Source organism: Ranitomeya variabilis, chromosome 5, assembly GCF_051348905.1.
Source record: "Ranitomeya variabilis isolate aRanVar5 chromosome 5, aRanVar5.hap1, whole genome shotgun sequence".
Lineage (NCBI taxonomy): Eukaryota > Metazoa > Chordata > Amphibia > Anura > Dendrobatidae > Ranitomeya > Ranitomeya variabilis.
Window position 1 is genome coordinate 643,989,731 of NC_135236.1, and position 22,823 is coordinate 644,012,553.

Consider the following 22,823-nt stretch of genomic DNA (forward strand, 5'->3'; position numbering starts at 1 on the left):
GAAGTTTAAAGGGAACCTGTCACCCCCAAAATCGAGGGTCAGGTAAGCCCACCAGCATCAGGGGCTTATCTACATCATTCTGGAATGCTGTAGATAAGCCCCCGATGTATCCTAAAAGATGAGAAAAAGAGGTTATATTATACTCACCCAGGGGCGGTCCCGGTCCGGTCCAATGGGTGTCGCGGTTCAGCGCCTCCTATCTTCATCAGATGACGTCCTCTTCTGGTCTTCACGCTGCGGCTCCGGCGCAGGCGTACTTTGTCTGCCCTGTTGAGGGCAGAGCAAAGTACTGTAGTGCGTAGGCGTCGGGAAATGTCAGAGAGGCCTCGGTGAGCATAATATAGCCTCTTTTTCTCATCTTTTAGGATACATCGGGGGCTTAGCTACAGCATTCCAGAATGCTGTAGATAAGCCCCTGATGCTGGTGGGCTTACCTCACCCTCGATTTTGGGGGTGACAGGTTCCCTTTAAAGCTGGATTTGGATACATAATGATTTCCAAAACTTTAAACATCCCAAGGAGCACTGTGCAAGCAATCATATTGAAATGGAAGGAGTATCATACCACTGCAAATCTACCAAGACCCGGCCTTCCCTCTAAACTTTCATCTCAAACAAGGAGAAGACTGATCAGAGATGCAGCCAAGAGGCCCATGATCACTCTGGATGAACTGCAGAGATCTACAGCTGAGGTGAGACAGTCTGTCCATAGGACAACAATCAGTCGTACACTGCACAAGTCTGGCCTTTATGGAGGAGTGGCAAGAAGAAAGCCATTTCTCAAAGATATTCATAAAAAGTGTTGTTTAAAGTTTGCAACAAGCCATCTGGGAGACACACCAAACATGTGGAAGAAGGTGCTCTGGTCAGATGAAACCAAAATTGAAATTTTTGGCAACAATGCCAAACGATGTTTGGCGTAAAGGCAACACAGCTCATCACTCTGAACACACCATCCCCACCGTCAAACACGGTGGTGGCAGCATCATGGTTTGGGCCTGCTTTTCTTCAGGAAGGACAGGAAAGATGGTTAAAATTGATGGGAAGATGGATGGAGCCAAATACAGGACCATTCTTGACGCAAACCTGTTGGAGTCTGCAAAAGACCTGAGACTGGGACGGAGATTTGTCTTCCAACAAGACAATGATTCCAAACATAAAGAAAAATCTACAATGGAATGGTTCACAAATAAATGTATCCAGGTGTTAGAAGTCCAGACCTCAATCCAATCTAGAATCTGTGGAAAGAGCTGAAAACTGCTGCTCACAAATGATCTCCATCAAACCTCACTGAGCTCGAGCTGTTTGCCAAGGAAGAATGGGCAAGAATTTCAGTCTCTCAATGTATAAAACTGGTAGAGACATACCCCAAGCGACTTGCTGCTGTAATTGCAGCAAAAGGTGGTGCAACAAAGTATTAAGTTAAAGGGGCCAAATAATATTGCACGCCCCACTTTCCAGTTTTTGAATTTCCACAAAAATTTAAAATAACCAATAAATTTCATTCAACTTCACAATTGTGTTCCGCTTGTTGTTGATTCTTCACCAAAAATTTACATTTGGTATCTTTATGTTTGAAGCATGATATGTGGGAAAAGGTTGAAAAGTTCCAGGGAGCCGAATACTTTCGCAATGCACTGCACGTACTATTGCTTTTACTTTTTATTGGTATATGTTCATTTTGTTTCTCTCTTAGGTTTTAACTATGATAATGGAGACACTAATGAACTAGAACTGAATTTATAGTGAATACGACTTGGTCTGAAATAGTTTGATGGACCCAAAAGCTATCAATAGATGGCCACTATTTGTGTCTAAGGTTACAGCTGCCCTGGAATTTCAATTGTTGAAGGGTTTATCTCATCTCCTTTCTTCAGGAGCACAGGGCTCCTCTGCCTTCCTGCTTACCGGGAGGCAGTGCGCACCTGAAGATTGACAGTTTGGATTAGGGGCATGGCTGAGCTGCTAGTCCAAACGGCACACTCTCATGAGAACATTGGCGGAGCATAGGAGCACTATGGGATCCAGAATATCACTTATAGGCTATGTAGCAATGAGTTTGTAAGCGCTGGGCTCCTTGCTTAGGAGACAGCAGCCTATGATAGACTATAGAGGTGACTAGCAACCTTGGCAAGAGCTGTACATGGTAAAATTAATAATCAGCCCATTGTTGAGAACTGAGATTATTTGTAATAAGAAGTAATCAGCAAAATTGCTCATTTTTACAAGCACTTTGTAATTTTACCTACTTTCCCGCCATGAGTATTTGGCGAGTTTTTGATGGTGCACATTTTCTGCATGTCTGCACCTATTAGCTATATGAGGTTACTTTTAATTTTTTTCATTGCGTTTTTGAGTGTGTATTTTTACATGCCTTTTTATCGCTTCCTGGTCTTCGCCTTTGACTACATTTATTGACACAGTCCTGTGTGGATTACGTGTGTTTAGTGTGTGTCCACAGCAGAAATGCATTGAAAATGCATATGGATTTTTTACCTGCACATAAATCTCAGCGTCCCCAAAAATGGACATGTTACAGATTTCAAAAACGCCTGCAGGTCACTACGTTGGGTAAATACGAGCACAGTGGGCAGGAGATTTCTATAAATCCCATCCACTTTGATGGAGCTGTAATAGACTGCATTTTCCACATAGTGAAAATACGCAGCATCAAAAACTCACCAAAAACTTATTATGGGAACTTAACCTAAAGGCGGATATCATTTTTTGGGTGGAGTAAGAAGGAAGGGAATAAACCAGACTTTATATGTTATATTATTACTCTAAATATTAGGGTTGTGTATTTGAGAAAGAATTTAGGACAGAACGTGAAGGTCAAGTGGATTCTGTGATTCAAATGAAAGTCCACAAGTAAACGCCATTTTTTAAAGGAAATCTAACAAGTCCCCTGACTGCCCCATCTGCTTTTATTGGTGTGGCTGGAGATTGTTTTAATCTTAAAAATGGCTTTTCTGTGACTTACTCATGCTGCAATGTTAGAAGAATGAACTTGAAATGTGCAGCATGACATTTGCTAGTGAAGCGAGACTAGCCCTGCCTTGGATTCTCCAATCTCACGCACTGGATGTAATGGACAGTCTACCATAATGGCGCCATATGGTACACCCCCTGGGGGGGGGGGTGTGATTAGAAGATCAGAGGTAAGGGCTAGTCTTGCTTCATTAGCAAATTCAACGCTGCACATTTAAAGTTGATTGGTCAAACATATCTGCCAAGTGTTGGCACAATGTGACCGCCGAGCTGTAAACTGTAAACCAATCTGTGGTCGTTTGTGCGCCTGTTTACACAGGTAGACCAAAGCAAACGATGCGCACTGAGTTATCTGTACTAGCTCACTCAGGGCGCATAGAAGGCCATGGTTCTCGGCAATGCTGCACAAAAGATCATTTCATCCGATCAACCAGTGTTTTGTTTGTTCACTGGGTGATCGGCAGCCTTTCTACACATCAAGATAATCATGGAACAATTTTTAACAATGCTCAATCACGATTATCTTGCAGTGTAAATGCCCTTTGAGTTACATAACACATGTTACGATGATTGACCCTTGCCATTCCGGGATAGTAACGGTTGAGGTCAGTCCGGGGACCTTTAAATTGGTCGGAGCTTTTCCGATATACAGCTCCAAATCCTCTGCTTAAAGATGGTGTTAAGATATTGCATCCATCTCAATTATAAAAACAGTATATAGTATGCTCCAGTACTCACACTGGAGAAAAAAAAGAGCTCTGATCTTCCTGACCGGACCGACATCCCAGAATCCATCATTACCAGTCAACTCCAGCCACATCCACCTCAAGTGCCATGAAATGAGGTGTACTGGCCACGACCACACGTGCAGGATGTCAATCAGACCAGTGGTGAATGACTCCTGCGGTGAGTAGGACGGCCATTACCATCCTGTGTAACGCGGACCTCGTGGTTTAGGGGCTGTATATGGATGACAGTGGCGAGAGGACATATTGTGGTGCAAATCCACTTCCATCCAATACAATTCAGATTGGGGACTACCCGCCATTCTTTCACTAGACCTAGCTCAGTGAACATATTCATACTACTGTATATCGTCCATAGTGAACAGAACAATATGGCACCTGTAGCTTTTCAATGCAGCTTTATGTAAGATATAGAATCAAATCCTATTATTATTTTTGTGACAAAAGCAATGACCAATGTTTCAGTTTGCGGATAGGATACATAAATCCTGAATACAGACATCGTGAATGCGCTTCCTTTATAGAATTCATATGACGTCTGCGGTAATGTGTCCATTTCTGAATTCCGAGCACTGGGAGAACGGGACATAGTAACGTCTCTCTCATTGTTCATGTTGGTATTTGTCTTACTGAACTCTGCAGAAGCGGAGTAGTCCTGAGCATCAGTTACTCAGAGGCCCTCGAGAGGCCTTATTCCACCTTTTTTAGGTTTATATGGCAGATATAAAGTATGATGGGACAAAGCCTAGGCCTCTATGGTGGCGTAAGCCTTTTTCCAGTTGTAAGGTCCTCAGTTTTCATCAGAGAAGAAAGAAGCATGGACGAGGTCAGGACTGCCAGAGCCTCCCGGGGGTGTGAAGCTATCCCCCTCCGATTGTTCAGACAGCTCTCCATATTCACTGTTGTAAAATGTCTGCCCTCCACTGTAAGACGGATATGATGACTGACTCCTGTTCTGGACGGATGAGCAGCTTGGTGCAGTAGTTGCCTTATTTCTACGAGAATTTTTACTGCTGTGGAAGAAACAGATGAAGACTCAATAAAACACACATACTGTAAAAGCTTAGCAATCTTTAAAGGTTGTACCTACGCATAATTTTTCTTCCAATGTTCACTTGCTTTCTAGATGTTTCGTATAGTTATGCCACTGCTCTTCATCCACCCGCACAAAAATTGCCAATAAGTATTATAGTTCCTCACCTGTACACTCCATCTGTCCTGTGTCTGTTCTCTATCCTCTCCAGTTCTTCTGAAGCCAGTACCATCCCACTGTCTGTCTGATTGTCCTACAGGAAACCATTATAATGCCCATTAATTTGGAGACAACAATCAACATCAAAGCCTCATACTTTGCGCATTTTATGAGTTTATCTAACAAGTGAGAGAGCTTATGGGTCCAGGTGTATTTATTCTCTGCTCCCAGCCAGATTGGCAGCTGCAGCTGGTACAGAGCAGTGTGAGATCTCAGCAACAGTAGCAGGGAGGAGGGACATTGAGGAACTGTGACATTTTGACATAGATTTTCAAAGTAAACACACCAGCCTCATCAGATATGGGAATTATATTTAATAATGTATACAGGTTGTATTGTTAAGTCTGGTGACATCCACTTTAAACAGAGCTTGACAAGGTGAGTATTATTATTGTGTAACATCTCACAAATGAAAATAGGTGAAACACTAGAAAACTGCAACTGACCCAGCCAATTCCTGTACATACTAGAAATCCTGACCCCGCAGTCCATAGCAGTTCCTATGTGGGCTGGAATAGCCCTAAAAACAGACTAAACAATGGCAGCTCAGAAAAATGCTACCTAAAAGGCTGTTGAGTGCTTCATGTTCCTCCTAAAGAACTGGAGGGCAGAGTAGAATGCAATTTGCTTACAGAAGGAAAAAAGTGCTGAGATAAAAAGAGATCCCATAGTGAGTTAAAACAAACCACAAAATACAAAACCAAAAGATAAGGAACGTACTGCTAGAGATTATGCTGCCTACTTCCTAAACAAGAAACAGAAGATAGGTGCAGGCTGAAAAATAATATCAGCAGAGAGAAAAACCCTAGCTGGTCTTTCACTGACTGACATAAACAATGGCAGTATTGCTAGAGATCCAAATGAGAATATCACCAGCAGAAAACACCAGCAGGGGGAAAGTATATACAGGTCCTTCTCAAAAAATTAGCATATAGTGTTAAATTTCATTATTTACCATAATGTAATGATTACAATTAAACTTTCATATATTATAGATTCATTATCCACCAACTGAAATTTGTCAGGTCTTTTATTGTTTTAATACTGATGATTTTGGCATACAACTCCTGATAACCCAAAAAACCTGTCTCAATAAATTAGCATATCAAGAAAAGGTTCTCTAAACGACCTATTACCCTAATCTTCTGAATCAACTAATTAACTCTAAACACATGCAAAAGATACCTGAGGCTTTTAAAAACTCCCTGCCTGGTTCATTACTCAAAACCCCCATCATGGGTAAGACTAGCGACCTGACAGATGTCAAGAAGGCCATCATTGACACCCTCAAGCAAGAGGGTAAGACCCAGAAAGAACTTTCTCAACAAATAGGCTGTTCCCAGAGTGCTGTATCAAGGCACCTCAATGGTAAGTCTGTTGGAAGGCAAAAATGTGGCAGAAAACGCTGTACAACGAGAAGAGGTGACCGGACCCTGAGGAAGATTGTGGAGAAGGACCGATTCCAGACCTTGGGGAACCTGAGGAAGCAGTGGACTGATTCTGGTGTGGAAACATCCAGAGCCACCGTGCACAGGCGTGTGCCGGAAATGGGCTACAGGTGCCGCATTCCCCAGGTAAAGCCACTTTTGAACCATAAACAGCGGCAGAAGCGCCTGACCTGGGCTACAGAGAAGCAGCACTGGACTGTTGCTAAGTGGTCCCAAGTACTTTTTTCTGATGAAAGCAAATTTTGCATGTCATTCGGAAATCAAGGTGCCAGAGTCTGGAGGAAGACTGGGGAGAAGGAAATGCCAAAATGCCTGAAGTCCAGTGTCAAGTACCCACAGTCAGTGATGGTGTGGGGTGCCATGTCAGCTGCTGGTGTTGGTCCACTGTGTTTCATCAAGGGCAGGGTCAATGCAGCTAGCTATCAGGAGATTTTGGAGCACTTCATGCTTCCATCGGCTGAAATGCTTTATGGAGATGAAGATTTCATTTTTCAGCACGACCTGGCACCTGCTCACAGTGCCAAAACCACTGGTAAATGGTTTACTGACCATGGTATTACTGTGCTCAATTGGCCTGCCAACTCTCCTGACCTGAACCCCATAGAGAATCTGTGGGATATTGTGAAGAGAAAGTTGAGAGACGCAAGACCCAACACTCTGGATGAGCTTAAGGCCGCTATTGAAGCATCCTGGGCCTCCATAACATCTCAGCAGTGTCACAGGCTGATTGCCTCCATGCCACGCCGCATTGAAGCAGTCATTTCTGCCAAAGGATTCCCGACCAAGTATTGAGTGCATAACTGAACATTATTATTTGATGGTTTTTTTGTTTGTTATTAAAAAACACTTTTATTTGATTGGACGGGTGAAATATGCTAATTTATTGAGACAGGTTTTTTGGGTTATCAGGAGTTGTAGGCCAAAATCATCAGTATTAAAACAATAAAAGACCTGACAAATTTCAGTTGGTGGATAATGAATCTATAATATATGAAAGTTTTATTGTAATCATTACATTATGGTAAATAATGAAATTTAACACTATATGCTAATTTTTTGAGAAGGACCTGTATAGCCGCACTCGAAAGGTGATTGGGCAGACAAATGAATAGAAAAAATCACCTGTCAACCTAAAAAGACTAAAGCAAGAATACCAGACAATATACACCCAGAGAAAAGGTTTAACTACTGTGGCTCAATGGATAGATAAGCCAATAGGCTCAAGGGTTCCAATCCAGACTTATGACAGTAACAGCTGCAGAAGCCGCAGTAATGCAGGTTAAAAATTTCCTATGAGCACTTAAAGGATGGTCATAAGTACAGACCCTGTCTATATGTTCTTTTAGGGTAAGCAAACATCTTAGCGTTAGGATTATCTCATTACAATGTTCTGCAACAATTCTAAACTATGTCCCAGAGAGGAGATAATTGGTTTTCTACAACTAAACTTTTATTTTTACACAGCAGACATGCATAGGACAGATTGTTCTCACCGGGTGACCTTTATGCATCACATTTGTCATTGGAAATTCTTCAAATGTTTTGAGTCTTGATGGACACCGGATCTGGTTGCCTCCAGTGAAGCAGCCAGGAAAAGAAACACAGTTGTAATACCTGGGTGGACGAAAAAAAGAAAGTTACTAATTAGTGATGAGCGAATATACTCCTTGCTGGGGTTTTCCTGAGCGGGTGACCTCCGAGTATTTATGACTGCTTGGAGATTTAGTTTTCTTCACGGCAGTGGAATAATTTACAGCTGCAGGTGAAACGAAGAATAAATATTTCATTTTTTATGCAATGGCTGTCTGTGTACTGAGCGGATGTGCCAGGTCCTCCAGATCAAGAGAGAATCTCTCTAGTTGTTCTGCACCTTGGCTAATAAAATTAGCTTTTCCATTTAGGACCCTTTCTACTAACGGGGTTGCCCAGGCTTAGGCTATAAGTCAGCAGTTACGCTATGTGACTACAGACTTGTGAATCCTCACACCGGACGCATTGCACACTGTGATGATTCTCCGATGCCTGCGCTGGGGGTGGGCAGTCATGTGGCCACATGTATGTGATTTGCATACTTCCAGTAACATACCGACTAGACTTGTCTGGCCTTTCTCAATAGACTTGCATTGAGAAAGTCTGCACACATTTAGTCAGCACATGTATGCAAATCATATACTTGTGGTCACGTGCCCGCCCCTCCTGTCACCGGCACTCAGGGCCATTTTTAGACAAAGTGGGGCCCCGGGCAAAAGTTTAAAATGGGACCCCAAATGCTGACATATTGCACCATCACACAGAAACATTTCGGTTGCATTTACATGTGCTGAGTTCAAGCCGTTAAACGAGTGTGATCGACAATACTGACGTCGCTTGTTTCCTGGCATCTTTACACCGACTGAGGAAGAATGTTGGGCACAGAACAATCACTAATAGATCAATCTGTCCCCATACAGTATCATGTTACCAGCAGCTTATCTGCAATTTTCACCCGGCGATGTGCTGCTGAGAACAAGGATTTCTGTTCCGGCATAAACATTCCAATCACTCGATGCAGACCCATATAGTACATATAGTATATAATACACAGCCCATAGTCCTTAATAGAGTATAATGCAGTTACCATATAGTACATATAATATAATGCACTCCCATAGTCCTTGATATAGTATATTGTAGCCCCCGTATGGTATATTGCAGCCTCCATATGGTATAATGCAGTCTCCATATAGTATAATGCAGCCCCCATGTAGCATAAGGTAGCCTCCATGTAGTATAATACAGCACACATTTAGTGTAATGCAACCCACATATAGCATAATATGGTCCCCATATAGTATAATATGGTCCCATATAAAATAATGAAGCCCTCATATAGCATAACGCAGCCACATGTAGCATAATGCAGCCCCCATAAAGCATAATGCAGCCCAATATCGTATAATGCAGCCCCCGTATAGAATAATGCAACACCCATACACCATAATGCAGTCTCCATATAGTATAATGCAGCCCCCATACAGTATAATGCAGCCCTTGTATAGTATAATGGAGCCCCATATAACATAATGCAGCCCCCAAATAATATAATGCAGCCCCATATAGCATAATGCAGCCCCCATACAGCATAATTCAGCCCCCATATAGCATAATGCAGTCCCCATATAGTATAATGCAGCTCCCATGTAGCATAATGCAGCCCCATGTAGTATAATGCAGCCCCCATATAGCATAATGCAGCCCCCATATAGTATAATGCAGCCCACATATAGCATAATGCAGCCCCATGTAGTATAATGCAGCCCCCATATAGCATAATGCAGCCCCCATTTAGCATAATGCAGCCCCCCATATAGCATAATGCAGCCCCATGTAGTATAATGCACCCCCCATTTAGCATAATGCAGCCCCCATTTAGCATAATGCAGCCCCCATGTAGCATAATGCAGCCCCCATATAGCATAATGCAGCCCCATATAGTATAATACACACCCCATATGGTATAATGCAGCCCCTCATATGATATAATACACACCCCATAGTCCTTCAGTATTATGGCCACCACGTATTCACTGATAAAAAAAAAAAAAAAACAATGCTCACATCTCCCCATTCCCCCGCTGCTCCGGTGTCTACAGCTCCACTGTCTGGCGCAACATGGTGCGATGAAGCGACATCATCGCACCCGCTGTCTCTGGCTTCAGATGCAGAGGGGGAATGATGGAAGAGATAACGTCACCTTACACTCCCTCCTCCATCATTGCTCTCAACTGTATCGGTATCTATGGAGCCGGCGTTAGCACAGGGCCTTGTTGTGAATTAGACTTTTTTGGCTCCCTCTTGTGGTCACTAGTGATATGACTCTGGGATTGTCTTTCCCTAGTTTTGCACCCACCTGGGTCGTTAGTCCAGGGGTGTTGCTATATAAACTTCCTGAATTCTCAGTCTGGTGCCTGGCATCGTTGTAATCAGTTCCTTTCTGTTTGCTCCTGTCTGCTGGTCCTGGATCTTGCAAAATTAAGCTAAGTCCTGCTTCCTTGTTTTTTGGTTATTTGCATTGCTCTTATTTATTTGTCCAGCTTGTACTAAATGTGATTCCTGATTTTGCTGGAAGCTCTAGGGGGCTGGTATCCTCCCCCCGGGCCGTTAGACGGTTCGGGGGTTCTTGTATATCCAGCGTGGAAATTTTGATAGGGTTTTTTGCTGACCGTATAAGTCATCTTACTATATTCTGCTATCAGTCAGTGGGCCTCTCTTTGCTAAATATCTAGTTCATTCTTACGTTTGTCTTTTCTTCTTACCTCACCGTTATTATTTGTTGGGGGCTTGTATCCAACTTTTGGGGTCTTTTCTCTGGAGGCAAGAAAGGTCTATCTTTTCCCTTCTAGGGTTAGTTAGTTCTTCGGCTGGCGCGAGACGTCTAGAACCAACGTAGGCACGTTCCCCGGCTGCTGCTATTTGTGGTGCTAGGATTAGTTATACGGTCAGCCCAGTTACCACTGTCCTATGAGCTGGTTTTTTTGTGTTTGCAGACTTGGTAATTACTTCTGAGACCCTCTGCCATTGGGGTCATAACAGTATGCCAGGCCCAAGTTGAATGTTTAATGCATTGCAGAAGTGGGATTATAAGAAAGGAAATTCTGAGTTTTTTTTTTTTTTTCTTTCTTCCTCCCCTTTACCTCTGAGTGGCTTGTGCTTGCTGCAGACATGAATGTCCAGACCTTGATTACAAGTGTAGATCAGCTTGCTGCTCGTGTGCAGGGCATACAAGATTTTGTTACTAGTAGTCCTATGTCTGAACCTAAAATACCTATTCCTGAACTGTTCTCTGGAGACCGATTTAAGTTTAGGAATTTCAGGAATAATTGTAAATTGTTTCTGTCTCTGAGACCCCGTTCATCTGGAGACTCAGCTCAGCAAATTAAAATTGTTATCTCTTTTTTGCGGGGTGACCCTCAGGATTGGGCTTTCTCGCTAGCGCCAGGAGATCCGGCATTGGCAAATATTGATGCGTTTTTTCTGGCGCTCGGTTTGCTTTACGAGGAACCCAATCTTGAAATTCAGGCAGAAAAAGCCTTGCTGGCTATTTCTCAGGGCCAGGATGAAGCTGAAGTGTATTGCCAAAAATTTCGGAAATGGTCCGTGCTTACTCAGTGGAATGAGTGTGCTCTGGCCGCAAATTTCAGAAATGGCCTTTCAGAAGCCATTAAGAATGTGATGGTGGGTTTCTCCATTCCTACAAGTCTGAATGATTCCATGGCGCTGGCTATTCAAATTGACCGGCGTTTGCAGGAGCGCAAAGCCGCTAATCCTCTGGTGGTGTTGTCTGAACAAACACCTGATTTAATGCAATGTGGTAGAATTCAGACTAGAAATGAACGGAAAAATCATAGACGTCAGAATGGGTTGTGTTTTTACTGTGGTGATTCTACACATGTTATATCAGCATGCTCTAAACGCCTAACAAGGGTTGTTAGTCCTGTCGCCATTGGTAATTTGCAACCTAAATTTATTTTGTCTGTGACTTTAATTTGCTCATTGTCCTCCTACCCTGTTATGGCGTTTGTGGATTCAGGTGCTGCCCTGAGTCTTATGGATCTGTCATTTGCCAAGCGCTGTGGTTTTGTTCTTGAGCCGTTGGTAAATCCTATCCCTCTTAGAGGTATTGATGCTACGCCATTGGCGGAAAATAAACCGCAGTTTTGGACACAGGTAACCATGTGCATGACTCCTGAACATCGGGAGGTGATTCGTTTTCTTGTGCTGCATAAAATGCATGATTTGGTCGTTTTGGGTCTGCCATGGTTACAGACCCATAATCCAGTCTTGGATTGGAAGGCAATGTCTGTGTCAAGTTGGGGCTGTCAGGGAATTCATGGTGATTCCCCCCCGGTGTCTATTGCTTCCTCTACTCCTTCGGAAGTTCCTGAGTATTTGTTTGATTATCAGGATGTATTCAGCGAGTCCAGGTCCAGTGCTCTTCCTCCTCATAGGGACTGTGACTGCGCTATAGATTTGATTCCAGGTAGTAAATTTCCTAAGGGAAGATTATTTAATCTGTCTGTACCTGAGCATACCGCAATGCGTTCGTATATCAAGGAATCTCTGGAGAAGGGGCATATCCGTCCATCCTCTTCCCCTCTTGGTGCGGGATTCTTTTTTGTGGCCAAGAAGGACGGATCTTTGAGACCTTGTATTGACTATCGGCTTCTGAATAAAATCACTGTTAAATTTCAGTATCCTTTGCCTCTGTTGTCGGACTTGTTTGCCCGGATTAAAGGTGCCAAGTGGTTCACCAAGATAGATCTTCGTGGTGCGTACAACCTTGTGCGCATTAAGCAAGGAGATGAATGGAAAACTGCATTTAATACGCCCGAAGGTCATTTTGAGTACTTGGTGATGCCTTTTGGGCTCTCTAATGCTCCTTCAGTGTTTCAGTCCTTTATGCATGATATTTTCCGGAAGTATCTGGATAAATTTATGATTGTTTATCTGGATGATATTCTGGTTTTTTCTGATGATTGGGACTCGCATGTAGAGCAGGTCAGGATGGTGTTTCAGGTTTTGCGTGAGAATGCTTTGTTTGTTAAGGGCTCAAAGTGTCTCTTTGGAGTACAGAAGGTTCCCTTTTTGGGTTTTATTTTTTCCCCTTCTGCGGTGGAGATGGACCCAGTCAAGGTCCGAGCTATTCATGATTGGACTCAACCCACGTCAGTTAAGAGTCTTCAGAAGTTCTTGGGTTTTGCTAACTTCTACCGTCGTTTTATCGCTAATTTTTCTAGCGTTGTTAAACCTTTGACGGATATGACCAAGAAAGGTTCTGATGTTGCTAACTGGGCTCCTGCAGCCGTGGAAGCCTTCCAAGAGTTGAAGCGCCGGTTTACTTCGGCGCCTGTTTTGTGCCAGCCTGATGTCTCACTTCCCTTTCAGGTTGAAGTGGATGCTTCTGAGATTGGGGCAGGGGCCGTTTTGTCGCAGAGAAGCCCTGGTTGCTCTGTAATGAGACCATGTGCTTTTTTCTCTAGGAAGTTTTCGCCCGCTGAGCGGAATTATGATGTTGGCAATCGGGAGTTGTTGGCCATGAAGTGGGCATTTGAGGAGTGGCGTCATTGGCTCGAGGGTGCTAAGCATCGTGTGGTGGTCTTGACTGATCACAAAAATCTGATGTATCTCGAGTCTGCTAAACGCCTGAATCCTAGACAGGCCCGTTGGTCATTGTTTTTCTCCCGTTTTGACTTTGTGGTCTCGTATTTACCAGGTTCAAAGAATGTGAAGGCTGATGCTCTTTCAAGGAGCTTTGTGCCTGACTCTCCTGGAGTCGCAGAACCTGTTGGTATTCTTAAAGAGGGAGTAATCTTGTCAGCCATTTCTCCGGATTTGCGACGTGTGTTGCAGAGATTTCAGGCTGGTAGACCTGACTCTTGTCCACCTGACAGACTGTTTGTTCCTGATAAGTGGACCAGCAGAGTCATTTCCGAGGTTCATTCCTCGGTGTTGGCAGGGCATCCGGGAATTTTTGGCACCAGAGATTTGGTGGCTAGGTCCTTTTGGTGGCCTTCTTTGTCACGGGATGTGCGGTCATTTGTGCAGTCCTGTGGGACTTGTGCTCGAGCTAAGCCTTGCTGTTCTCGTGCCAGCGGGTTGCTCTTGCCCTTGCCTGTCCCGAAGAGGCCTTGGACACACATTTCCATGGATTTCATTTCAGATCTTCCGGTGTCTCAGGGCATGTCTGTCATCTGGGTGGTATGTGATCGCTTTTCCAAGATGGTCCATTTGGTATCTTTGCCTAAGCTGCCTTCCTCTTCCGATCTGGTTCCTTTGTTCTTTCAGAATGTGGTTCGTTTACACGGCATTCCTGAGAATATCGTGTCTGACAGAGGATCCCAGTTTGTTTCCAGGTTCTGGCGATCCTTCTGTGCTAAGATGGGCATTGATTTGTTGTTTTCGTCTGCCTTTCATCCTCAGACTAATGGACAAACGGAGCGAACTAATCAGACTCTGGAGGCTTATTTGAGGTGTTTTGTTTCTGCAGATCAGGATGATTGGGAGACCTTCTTGCCGTTGGCTAAGTTTGCCCTTAATAATCGGGCTAGTTCCGCTACTTTGGTTTCGCCATTTTTCTGCAACTCTGGTTTCCATCCTCGTTTTTCCTCGGGACATGTGGAGCCTTCTGACTGTCCTGGGGTAGATTCTGTGGTGGATAGGTTGCAGCAGATTTGGAATCATGTGGTGGACAACTTAAAGTTGTCACAGGAGAAGGCTCAGCGTTTTGCCAACCGCCGCCGCGGTGTGGGTCCCCGACTTCGTGTTGGGGATTTGGTATGGCTGTCTTCTCGATTTGTTCCTATGAAGGTCTCCTCTCCTAAATTTAAGCCTCACTTCATCGGTCCTTACAAGATATTGGAAATCCTTAATCCCGTGTCCTTTCGCTTGGATCTTCCTGTGTCGTTTGCCATTCACAACATGTTCCATAGGTCTTTGTTGCGGCGGTACGTTGTACCTGTGGTTCCTTCTGTTGAGCCTCCTGCTACGGTGTTGGTTGAGGGCGAGTTGGAGTACGTGGTGGAGAAGATCTTGGATTCTCGTCTCTCCAGGCGGAGGCTTCAGTATCTGGTCAAGTGGAAGGGCTATGGTCAGAAGGATAATTCCTGGGTGGTTGCCTCTGATGTGCATGCGGCCGATTTAGTTCGTGCCTTTCACGCTGCTCATCCTGATCGCCCTGGTGGTCTTGGTGAGGGTTCGGTGACCCCTCCTTAAAGGGGGGGGTACTGTTGTGAATTAGACTTTTTTGGCTCCCTCTTGTGGTCACTAGTGATATGACTCTGGGATTGTCTTTCCCTAGTTTGGCACCCACCTGGGTCGTTAGTCCAGGGGTGTTGCTATATAAACTTCCTGAATTCTCAGTCTGGTGCCTGGCATCGTTGTAATCAGTTCCTTTCTGTTTGCTCCTGTCTGCTGGTCCTGGATCTTGCAAAATTAAGCTAAGTCCTGCTTCCTTGTTTTTTGGTTATTTGCATTGCTCTTATTTATTTGTCCAGCTTGTACTAAATGTGATTCCTGATTTTGCTGGAAGCTCTAGGGGGCTGGTATCCTCCCCCCGGGCCGTTAGACGGTTCGGGGGTTCTTGTATATCCAGCGTGGAAATTTTGATAGGGTTTTTGCTGACCGTATAAGTCATCTTACTATATTCTGCTATTAGTCAGTGGGCCTCTAGGATTAGTTATACGGTCAGCCCAGTTACCACTGTCCTATGAGCTGGTTTTTTTGTGTTTGCAGACTTGGTAATTACTTCTGAGACCCTCTGCCATTGGGGTCATACCAGGGCCTACACCCGGCACCCCCACGATCAGCTGAAACTCCCAAGCAGCTGTTACCGACTGAAACATAGCAGCACCATACATTTCTTGCCACTAGGTGCCACTACTGTGTTCTTCCGTTTATCTCCCATGTATCTGAATGGGTGATAAACCACAGGACCCCCCCATAGCACTGATTAATAATCCAGTTTTTTGTGGTATTATGTCGCCCCCATGTGTTCACTTGTTGAACTGATCAGCTCAGTTAGGCACTATTTTTCTGTAACGGCCACATGCCCTTTTATATGTTTGTTTTATATTATCTACAATCAATAGAGGGTCTTTTTTGCTTTCTATAATTGTTTTGCACGGTGGCTTTATAGTATTAAGCTGTTTTGTAACAGGATCTTACAATTTCATTTCATTCTTTACCTGTGACACACTGTCTTACCTCACAGCCAGGTTATGGCAGTGCAGTCTCATGTCACATCCCTCCTCGTCCGAGTTGTTTTGTGGACAGATTGGTGACTGGGACAGGTCCATTTCCTCCGAGCTCTGGGAATCATTGAGGGGGATGTAGTCTTTTCCTTCCTGTACATGATATGAGTTTGCAATGATATAACGATGATCCCTAATTTTTCACATTTATTTGTTCGGGGGCTGACAACATTTTAGGGAATTATATATGTATATATTGCACTTCTTTGAGAACTGATTGGTCCTAAGTGAATGAAGTGATGGCTGTGTTCATACATAAAGGGAATCTGTCACCAGGCTTCTGCTATGTAATCTTACAGCAGCATTATGTAGGGGCAGAGTCCCTGATTCCAGTGATGTGTCCCTTACTGAGCTGCTTGCTGTCACTTTGATAGAATCACTGTTTGCTTTGCTGCAGATTTTTCCGAGCTCAGAATGCTGAGCTCTGTATAACCCCGCCCACACCACTGATTGGCAGCTTACTGTGAGATAGTTGCTAATCAGTGCTGGGGGCGGGGTTACATAGTGCAGCAGGACTAGGAGGAATGAGGAAGCTAGTCCTGTTGTGATAATCTGCTGCTAATAAAACACTCATTTTAGTGAAACAGCAACCCACAACCTAGTAAGTTATACATCACTAGAATCAGACTCACAGTCCTTACATCATTCTGCTGTCAAAATCCTGCTAAAGGATTCCCTTTAACATTTTTTAAAACAGTTGTCTCAAGTTCTTGACTAGGAAAAATGTCAAAGCGCTTGGAAAAATGAGCAACTTTGCAGTGTACCTCCTATTAATACTCCTCTCTCTGCTCAAGGATGGTGAGATTATTAATTTGATAGTGTGGAGTTTGACGCTAAGGTTACCACCCACCCTGCAGTCTCAGTGGATGATTACCTTGTGTCGCTTTCAGGCTCTGTGCTTTATCGCTTGCCTAAAGTGCTCTGAAGCTCGTCTTATCTTTCGATCCAGCTAGCCTCAGTCCCCCGGCACTTCTTCCATGCTACAGAGGCAAACCTGTGTCTGCTAGCAGCATGGGAGAGAGCTTAGTCCAGACCAGCAGAAGTGGGACAATGCCGCTGGTCCGAACTGTCAATCTTCAGGAGCGCACCACCCCCGGAAAAGCAGGAAGCTGGGAGGCAGGGAGCGATGTGCTCCTGAAGATAGAGCATTAGAACAACCCTTCAAAGCCCCATCAAGACCCTGACCCTTATACCTGCTGTACATTCTCTTGTAGGAGGTCCCCCAAAATTTCAACCAGGTCAGAGAATGTTGGGCGTTCCTTAGGATCTCCATGCCAGCAGCTTAACATGATCCGATAACTATAATAATAAAAACAATGCTCTATTAGTTCACAAATAAATGGAACTGCTAAATTCTGGGGTAAAAAAATGCTTAAAATGTCACAAATTTGCACAATTTCCCAACTTTTTGAAAAGTGTTCAGAGCTCAGACGAGACGCGGAGCGGTGAAGAACGCCTGACAGATTCATGATAATTTATGCCACAAAAGTATCCGTGTACAAAACTCATTATTTCGGAATCAGGGCCTAAGAATGTTGAGAGTGTCTACAAACAACGTTTCTAGGCCCAATCCAAAATTTGTAGAGGGCCCTTAACTGTCATGTATCATTCAGAGTCATCTTCTCCTTACATTAGGCTTAGGGAAAATTTGGGCTACAAACTCTGCACTCTATAATTATACTTTGGCTCTAGAGGAACCAGCATTTTCTGAATTACATGCACAGCCCAATGAGTTCAATAGAAGCTGTTTACTACCCAATTTGTCTAATTGTAATACTTCATAAATATCAAGCTCTTGCTGCTAGGAAAATAGTAAAAATCTACAAATTTATAAATGTTATTGTGTTTACAGACAGTCGCGCTGTAGAGAACTCCAGGAAACATATGGAATGCTGACGGTAATTCAGCAGTAAGGGTTCAGTTATCCTGCAGCAACCCCGCAGGGGAAATGAAGAATTACACATTGATCATTAAAATAAATGGGCTGTCTGTTTAATTAATGGATCTGTCATGCCCTTTGGAGTTATGCTCCAAGTAGTGATTGCCCGCTTTTAGCTAATACATGAAGATCCTGAACAGGGGAAACTCAGAATTCCCTAATAAAGTATTTGATTTTTTTTTTAACCAAATAACACTATAATGTGAGCTTATATTAATTAGCTCTCAGCATCTATAAGTAAAGAAAGGCAAAAATCAGGACTCTTGTTGCCTGTTCACTACAGAAATGGGTGGTTATCACAGATGTCAGTAGGTTTTTTCACAGAGGAAACTATAAAAAGTCTAAAAAGTGTCTGCCAGGGATAAATATCAGAAAGTGTCTCCTCCAGGCCTGATCATTACAAGCAGCGAGCTGGCACGATGGCGGCTTGTATTAACCGGGTTTCTATCCTCCGAGAGGGTTCAATGAATGGTTTCCAGGAACACTACGAATACTTGGGTGGAATGATATGTAGCTTTCAGTTGCCTTAAAAGTTGCCAAATTGATAATTATCAAAAAGAAAATATTGGTGACTCTGTTTAATTCTGATTTTAAGAGTTTAAGAAATGTGAGTTGGCGCCATATCGTGCTCATGAGAACGGGCTGATCTTTTAGTGGCATATCATGTGCCTGACCTATATGTGTTAAGTGTGTAGAAATGTTCAATTTCTCTTACATGTCTATGGTCGCATACTCAGGAGCCCGCATGCGCGTTCCTTCTTTTAGACGTTGACAAAATTCTTCATTAATTTGGACTCCGGGATATGGGGAGGCACCTGTAATGTAACAATATAGAACATCATTTTTTGTAATATTCTGATATTCTGTTGTTTTAATTCTCAGTACTAACTGGATTCTGACGGTGCCGTAACTACTGTAACTTAGAGGCTATGCAACTGCGATACCCCTGGTGGTGGAGAAAGCCTGGCTGTATTTGGGTCATGCAACTGCGATACCCCTGGTGGTGGAGAAAGCCTGGCTGTATTTGGGTCATGCAACTGCGATACCCCTGGTGGTGGAGAAAGCCTGGCTGTATTTGGGTCATGCAACTGCGATACCCCTGGTGGTGGAGAATGGTGGAGAAAGCCTGGCTGTATTTGGGTCATGCAACTGCGATACCCCTGCTGGTGGAGAAAGCCTGGCTGTATTTGGGTCATGCAACTGCAATACCCCTGGTGGTGGAGAAAGCCTGGCTGTATTTGGGTCATGCAACTGCAATACCCCTGGTGGTGTAGAAAGCCTGGCTGTATTTGGGTCATGCAACTGCGATACCCCTGGTGGTGGAGAAAGCCTGGCTGTATTTGGGTCATGCAACTGCAATACCCCTGGTGGTGGAGAAAGCCTGGCTGTATTTGGGTCATGCAACTGCAATACCCCTGGTGGTGGAGAAAGCCTGGCTGTATTTGGGTCAGGCAACTGAGATACCCCTGGTGGTGGAGAAAGCCTGGCTGTATTTGGGTCATGCAACTGCGATACCCCTGGTGGTGGAGAAAGCCTGGCTGTATTTGGGTCATGCAACTGCGATACCCCTGGTGGTGGAGAAAGCCTGGCTGTATTTGGGTCAGGCAACTGAGATACCCCTGGTGGTGGAGAAAGCCTGGCTGTATTTGGGTCATGCAACTGCGATACCCCTGGTGGTGGAGAAAGCCTGGCTGTATTTGGGTCATGCAACTGCAATACCCCTGGTGGCGGAGAAAGCCTGGCTGTACTTGGGTCATGCAACTGCGATACCCCTGGTGGTGTAGAAAGCCTGGCTGTATTTGGGTCATGCAACTGCGATACCTCTGGTGGTGGAGAAAGCCTGGCTGTATTTGGGTCATGCAACTGCGATACCCCTGGTGGTGGAGAAAGCCTGGCTGTATTTGGGTCATGCAACTGCGATACCCCTGGTGGTGGAGAAAGCCTGGCTGTATTTGGGTCATGCAACTGCGATACCCCTGGTGGTGGAGAAAGCCTGGCTGTATTTGGGTCATGCAACTGCGATACCCCTGGTGGTGGCGAAAGCCTGGCTGTATTTGGGTCATGCAACTGCGATACCCCTGGTGGTGGAGAAAGCCTGGCTGTATTTGACACTGTCCTAGTAGCTACTTGCTATGAACCATTATGGGGAACTCATTACATACAGGTTTATGCACTTACACATCCCTTATTAAAGGTCATGTTCTGTCTGCGTAGAGCATGATGTAGGGAAGGAAATGGTGGAAAAGATTAACTATTATTTGTATTTAATCATTGAAATCCCTGGTGTTTGTACCTGAATCCAGTCCTGGTGCTTGTACCTGAGTCCAGTGGGTGGTCCTACTCAGTGATTGACAGCTATCTGTGCATGTGCAGTCACACAATGAAGAGACTGAATCAGACCACCCACTGGACTCACATGCATACAAACACCAGGGATTTCTATGAATAAAATGAAAGTTTTACTGAAACCTATATTAATCTGATCAGCTCCCCCTGCTCCATAACATCCCACCTGCAGATCAGATACAATTTTCAACATAACAGGTTCTTTCTATAGGGAATCTGCCTAGCAGGTTGTTGCTATGTAATCTGACAGTAGCACGATGTAAGGACAAAGACCCTGATTCCAGCAATGTGTCACTTTACTAGGTGCAGTAGTTATGATAGAATCATAATTTTCTCTTCTGCAGATCTAGCAGAGCTCAGTTGTTGAGCTCTGTATAACCCGCCCATACCACAGCTTTATGTGCACATTGTGTAGTGACAGAGAGCTACTTATCAATGCTGGGGGAAGGTTGGACCAGGAAGCAAGAGGCAGATTGTCCTCTTGTGATAATCTCCTGCTGATAAAACACTAACACTGATTGTATTGAATTTTCTCTGCTGCAGACCTAGCAGTGCCCAGAATGCTGAGCCCTGTATAATACCGTCCATACCCATCTTAGCCATGAATGGTTGAGATGGGAATAACTCTTCAAGCATTCTTTAAGTACCCAGAAAGGTAGGAAAATATTTATCAATACTATATGAGTAACAGGATAAGGGACAGGAATAGTAGATAGTCACTGAGGTTACCAGGTGGCTCAATTTCTCTATTTTTTCTTTACAATAGATCAATAAGAGCACATAGGATTTCTGGAAGATTTGATGATCCAAGTGTAGTGGGATTCACTCTTTCATTGAAAATCACATTATTTCATAATTTTAATCATTCATTTTTGCAATTTTGCAACCCTACACATCTCTTTACTATTTACCATTAAATATATTGTTGTGTAGTTCCAATATGGAATGGTAAATAATAAAGGTATAAAATGAGATATTATCCTCGACATTGACAATGCCACACCGAAAAAGGAAAAGTCATGGTATTATGGAAATAATTGGATGGATAGACATGTTAATAATAAAATGTCAATGATGAAAAAAAATGGAAACATTCTCAAAACATCTCGATTTATTCAGAATGTAGTATGAGCGCCATGCGCAGTAATCCCTGCAATTACAAGCCTCGGCATGCTATCAATAAGGTTATCAATAGCTTGCTGAGTTATCTGCTTACCAATGATAGGTTTGTTCTGCCACACTGAATGCCCTTAGGATAGCAAATCATCAAGATCCAATGCTGGCAGCTCCCTTTGCAATTAACGACCAATGATGTCCCACATGTGCTCGAAGGGAAACAAGTCCGGAGACGCTGCTGGCCATGGTAGAACATTAGATTACGTAGACTCCTCACACTAGCACAAGCAACATGCAGTCTGGTGTCATTTTAAAAAAATGGCTCCATTGGTTTCACAACTAAATCAATGTAACCGCTGTTAGAATGGAATGAAGATTAGAGGGGTCTGACCACTGTACATTAAGTCACCCAACACCAGAAGGACTGGTGTACCCTCTTGAAGGCTTCTTCATAGCGCTGCCCACGTTGTTTCCAGACCAATCTCTGGCTATTATAGCATACAAGACAAAAGTGAGACTCACTGAAATGGATAGACCTCCATTCCAGCCTCCATTATTCCATTCCAGCCTCGAGTCTCTATTTGGAGACCATATGGGCAACTCTATGAATAGGCCTTCCTGGTCTTACTCCTGAAATTATAGTGTGGATTTGCATAGTATATGGTAGCCAGACTCCTCTAGCCTTCATTCAAGGTTCACTAGCAGCTCAGCATTACATTTACTTGGTTGTGCAACCAATGGTACGACCATTTCTCCAAAGTGTTCCAGGAGCCTTTTTTTTATGAAAATGTCAATCTGCATGTCGTTGGTACTAATGTGAGCAGACTGCTTGGTCTAAAGATGCTACAGTGTCCTGCAGCGTCTCTGGACTTATCTTCGAGCACATCTGGAATGTCATAGGTCGGCAATTGAACATTGAGCTGCCAGCAGTGGATCTTGATGATTTGCAAAAGCGTTGTCATGAGTGGGTCACATCCTCCTGTGAGATTTGGGGTTAGAAGATTAATACATAATGTGAATAACAGATCTTCCATTTAGCCTGTGCATTTGTGTTTCATATTAAATGGATTTAGTTTCCTTTTGATGCTGAAGACGTTAATGACCCTTTCTATGCTGATTAGAAACTTGCAGCTCCATCTCACAGCTGTTCCTGACCTGGTCATTTCCTCTTGCCATAAAATCTGGTCAAACCTCCTCT

The 22,823-nt window shown here is 43.8% G+C and overlaps 1 protein-coding gene across 1 annotated transcript in view; it reads right to left on the reverse strand.

Annotated features, from left to right (window-relative positions):
- Nucleotides 1–1,595: 1,595 nt before the first annotated feature.
- FLT4 (fms related receptor tyrosine kinase 4) overlaps nt 1,596–22,823 on the reverse strand; it is a 257,103-nt gene continuing 235,875 nt past the window's right edge. Inside the window, exons 25-30 of the mRNA XM_077266308.1 lie at nt 18,879–18,978; nt 17,418–17,523; nt 16,178–16,317; nt 7,930–8,050; nt 4,937–5,022; nt 1,596–4,749 (exon numbers count right to left, since the gene is read on the reverse strand). Of these exons, the coding sequence (XP_077122423.1) occupies nt 4,527–4,749; nt 4,937–5,022; nt 7,930–8,050; nt 16,178–16,317; nt 17,418–17,523; nt 18,879–18,978 (776 nt within the window). The 3' untranslated portion in view covers nt 1,596–4,526. The remainder of the gene's footprint in view (nt 4,750–4,936; nt 5,023–7,929; nt 8,051–16,177; nt 16,318–17,417; nt 17,524–18,878; nt 18,979–22,823) is intronic.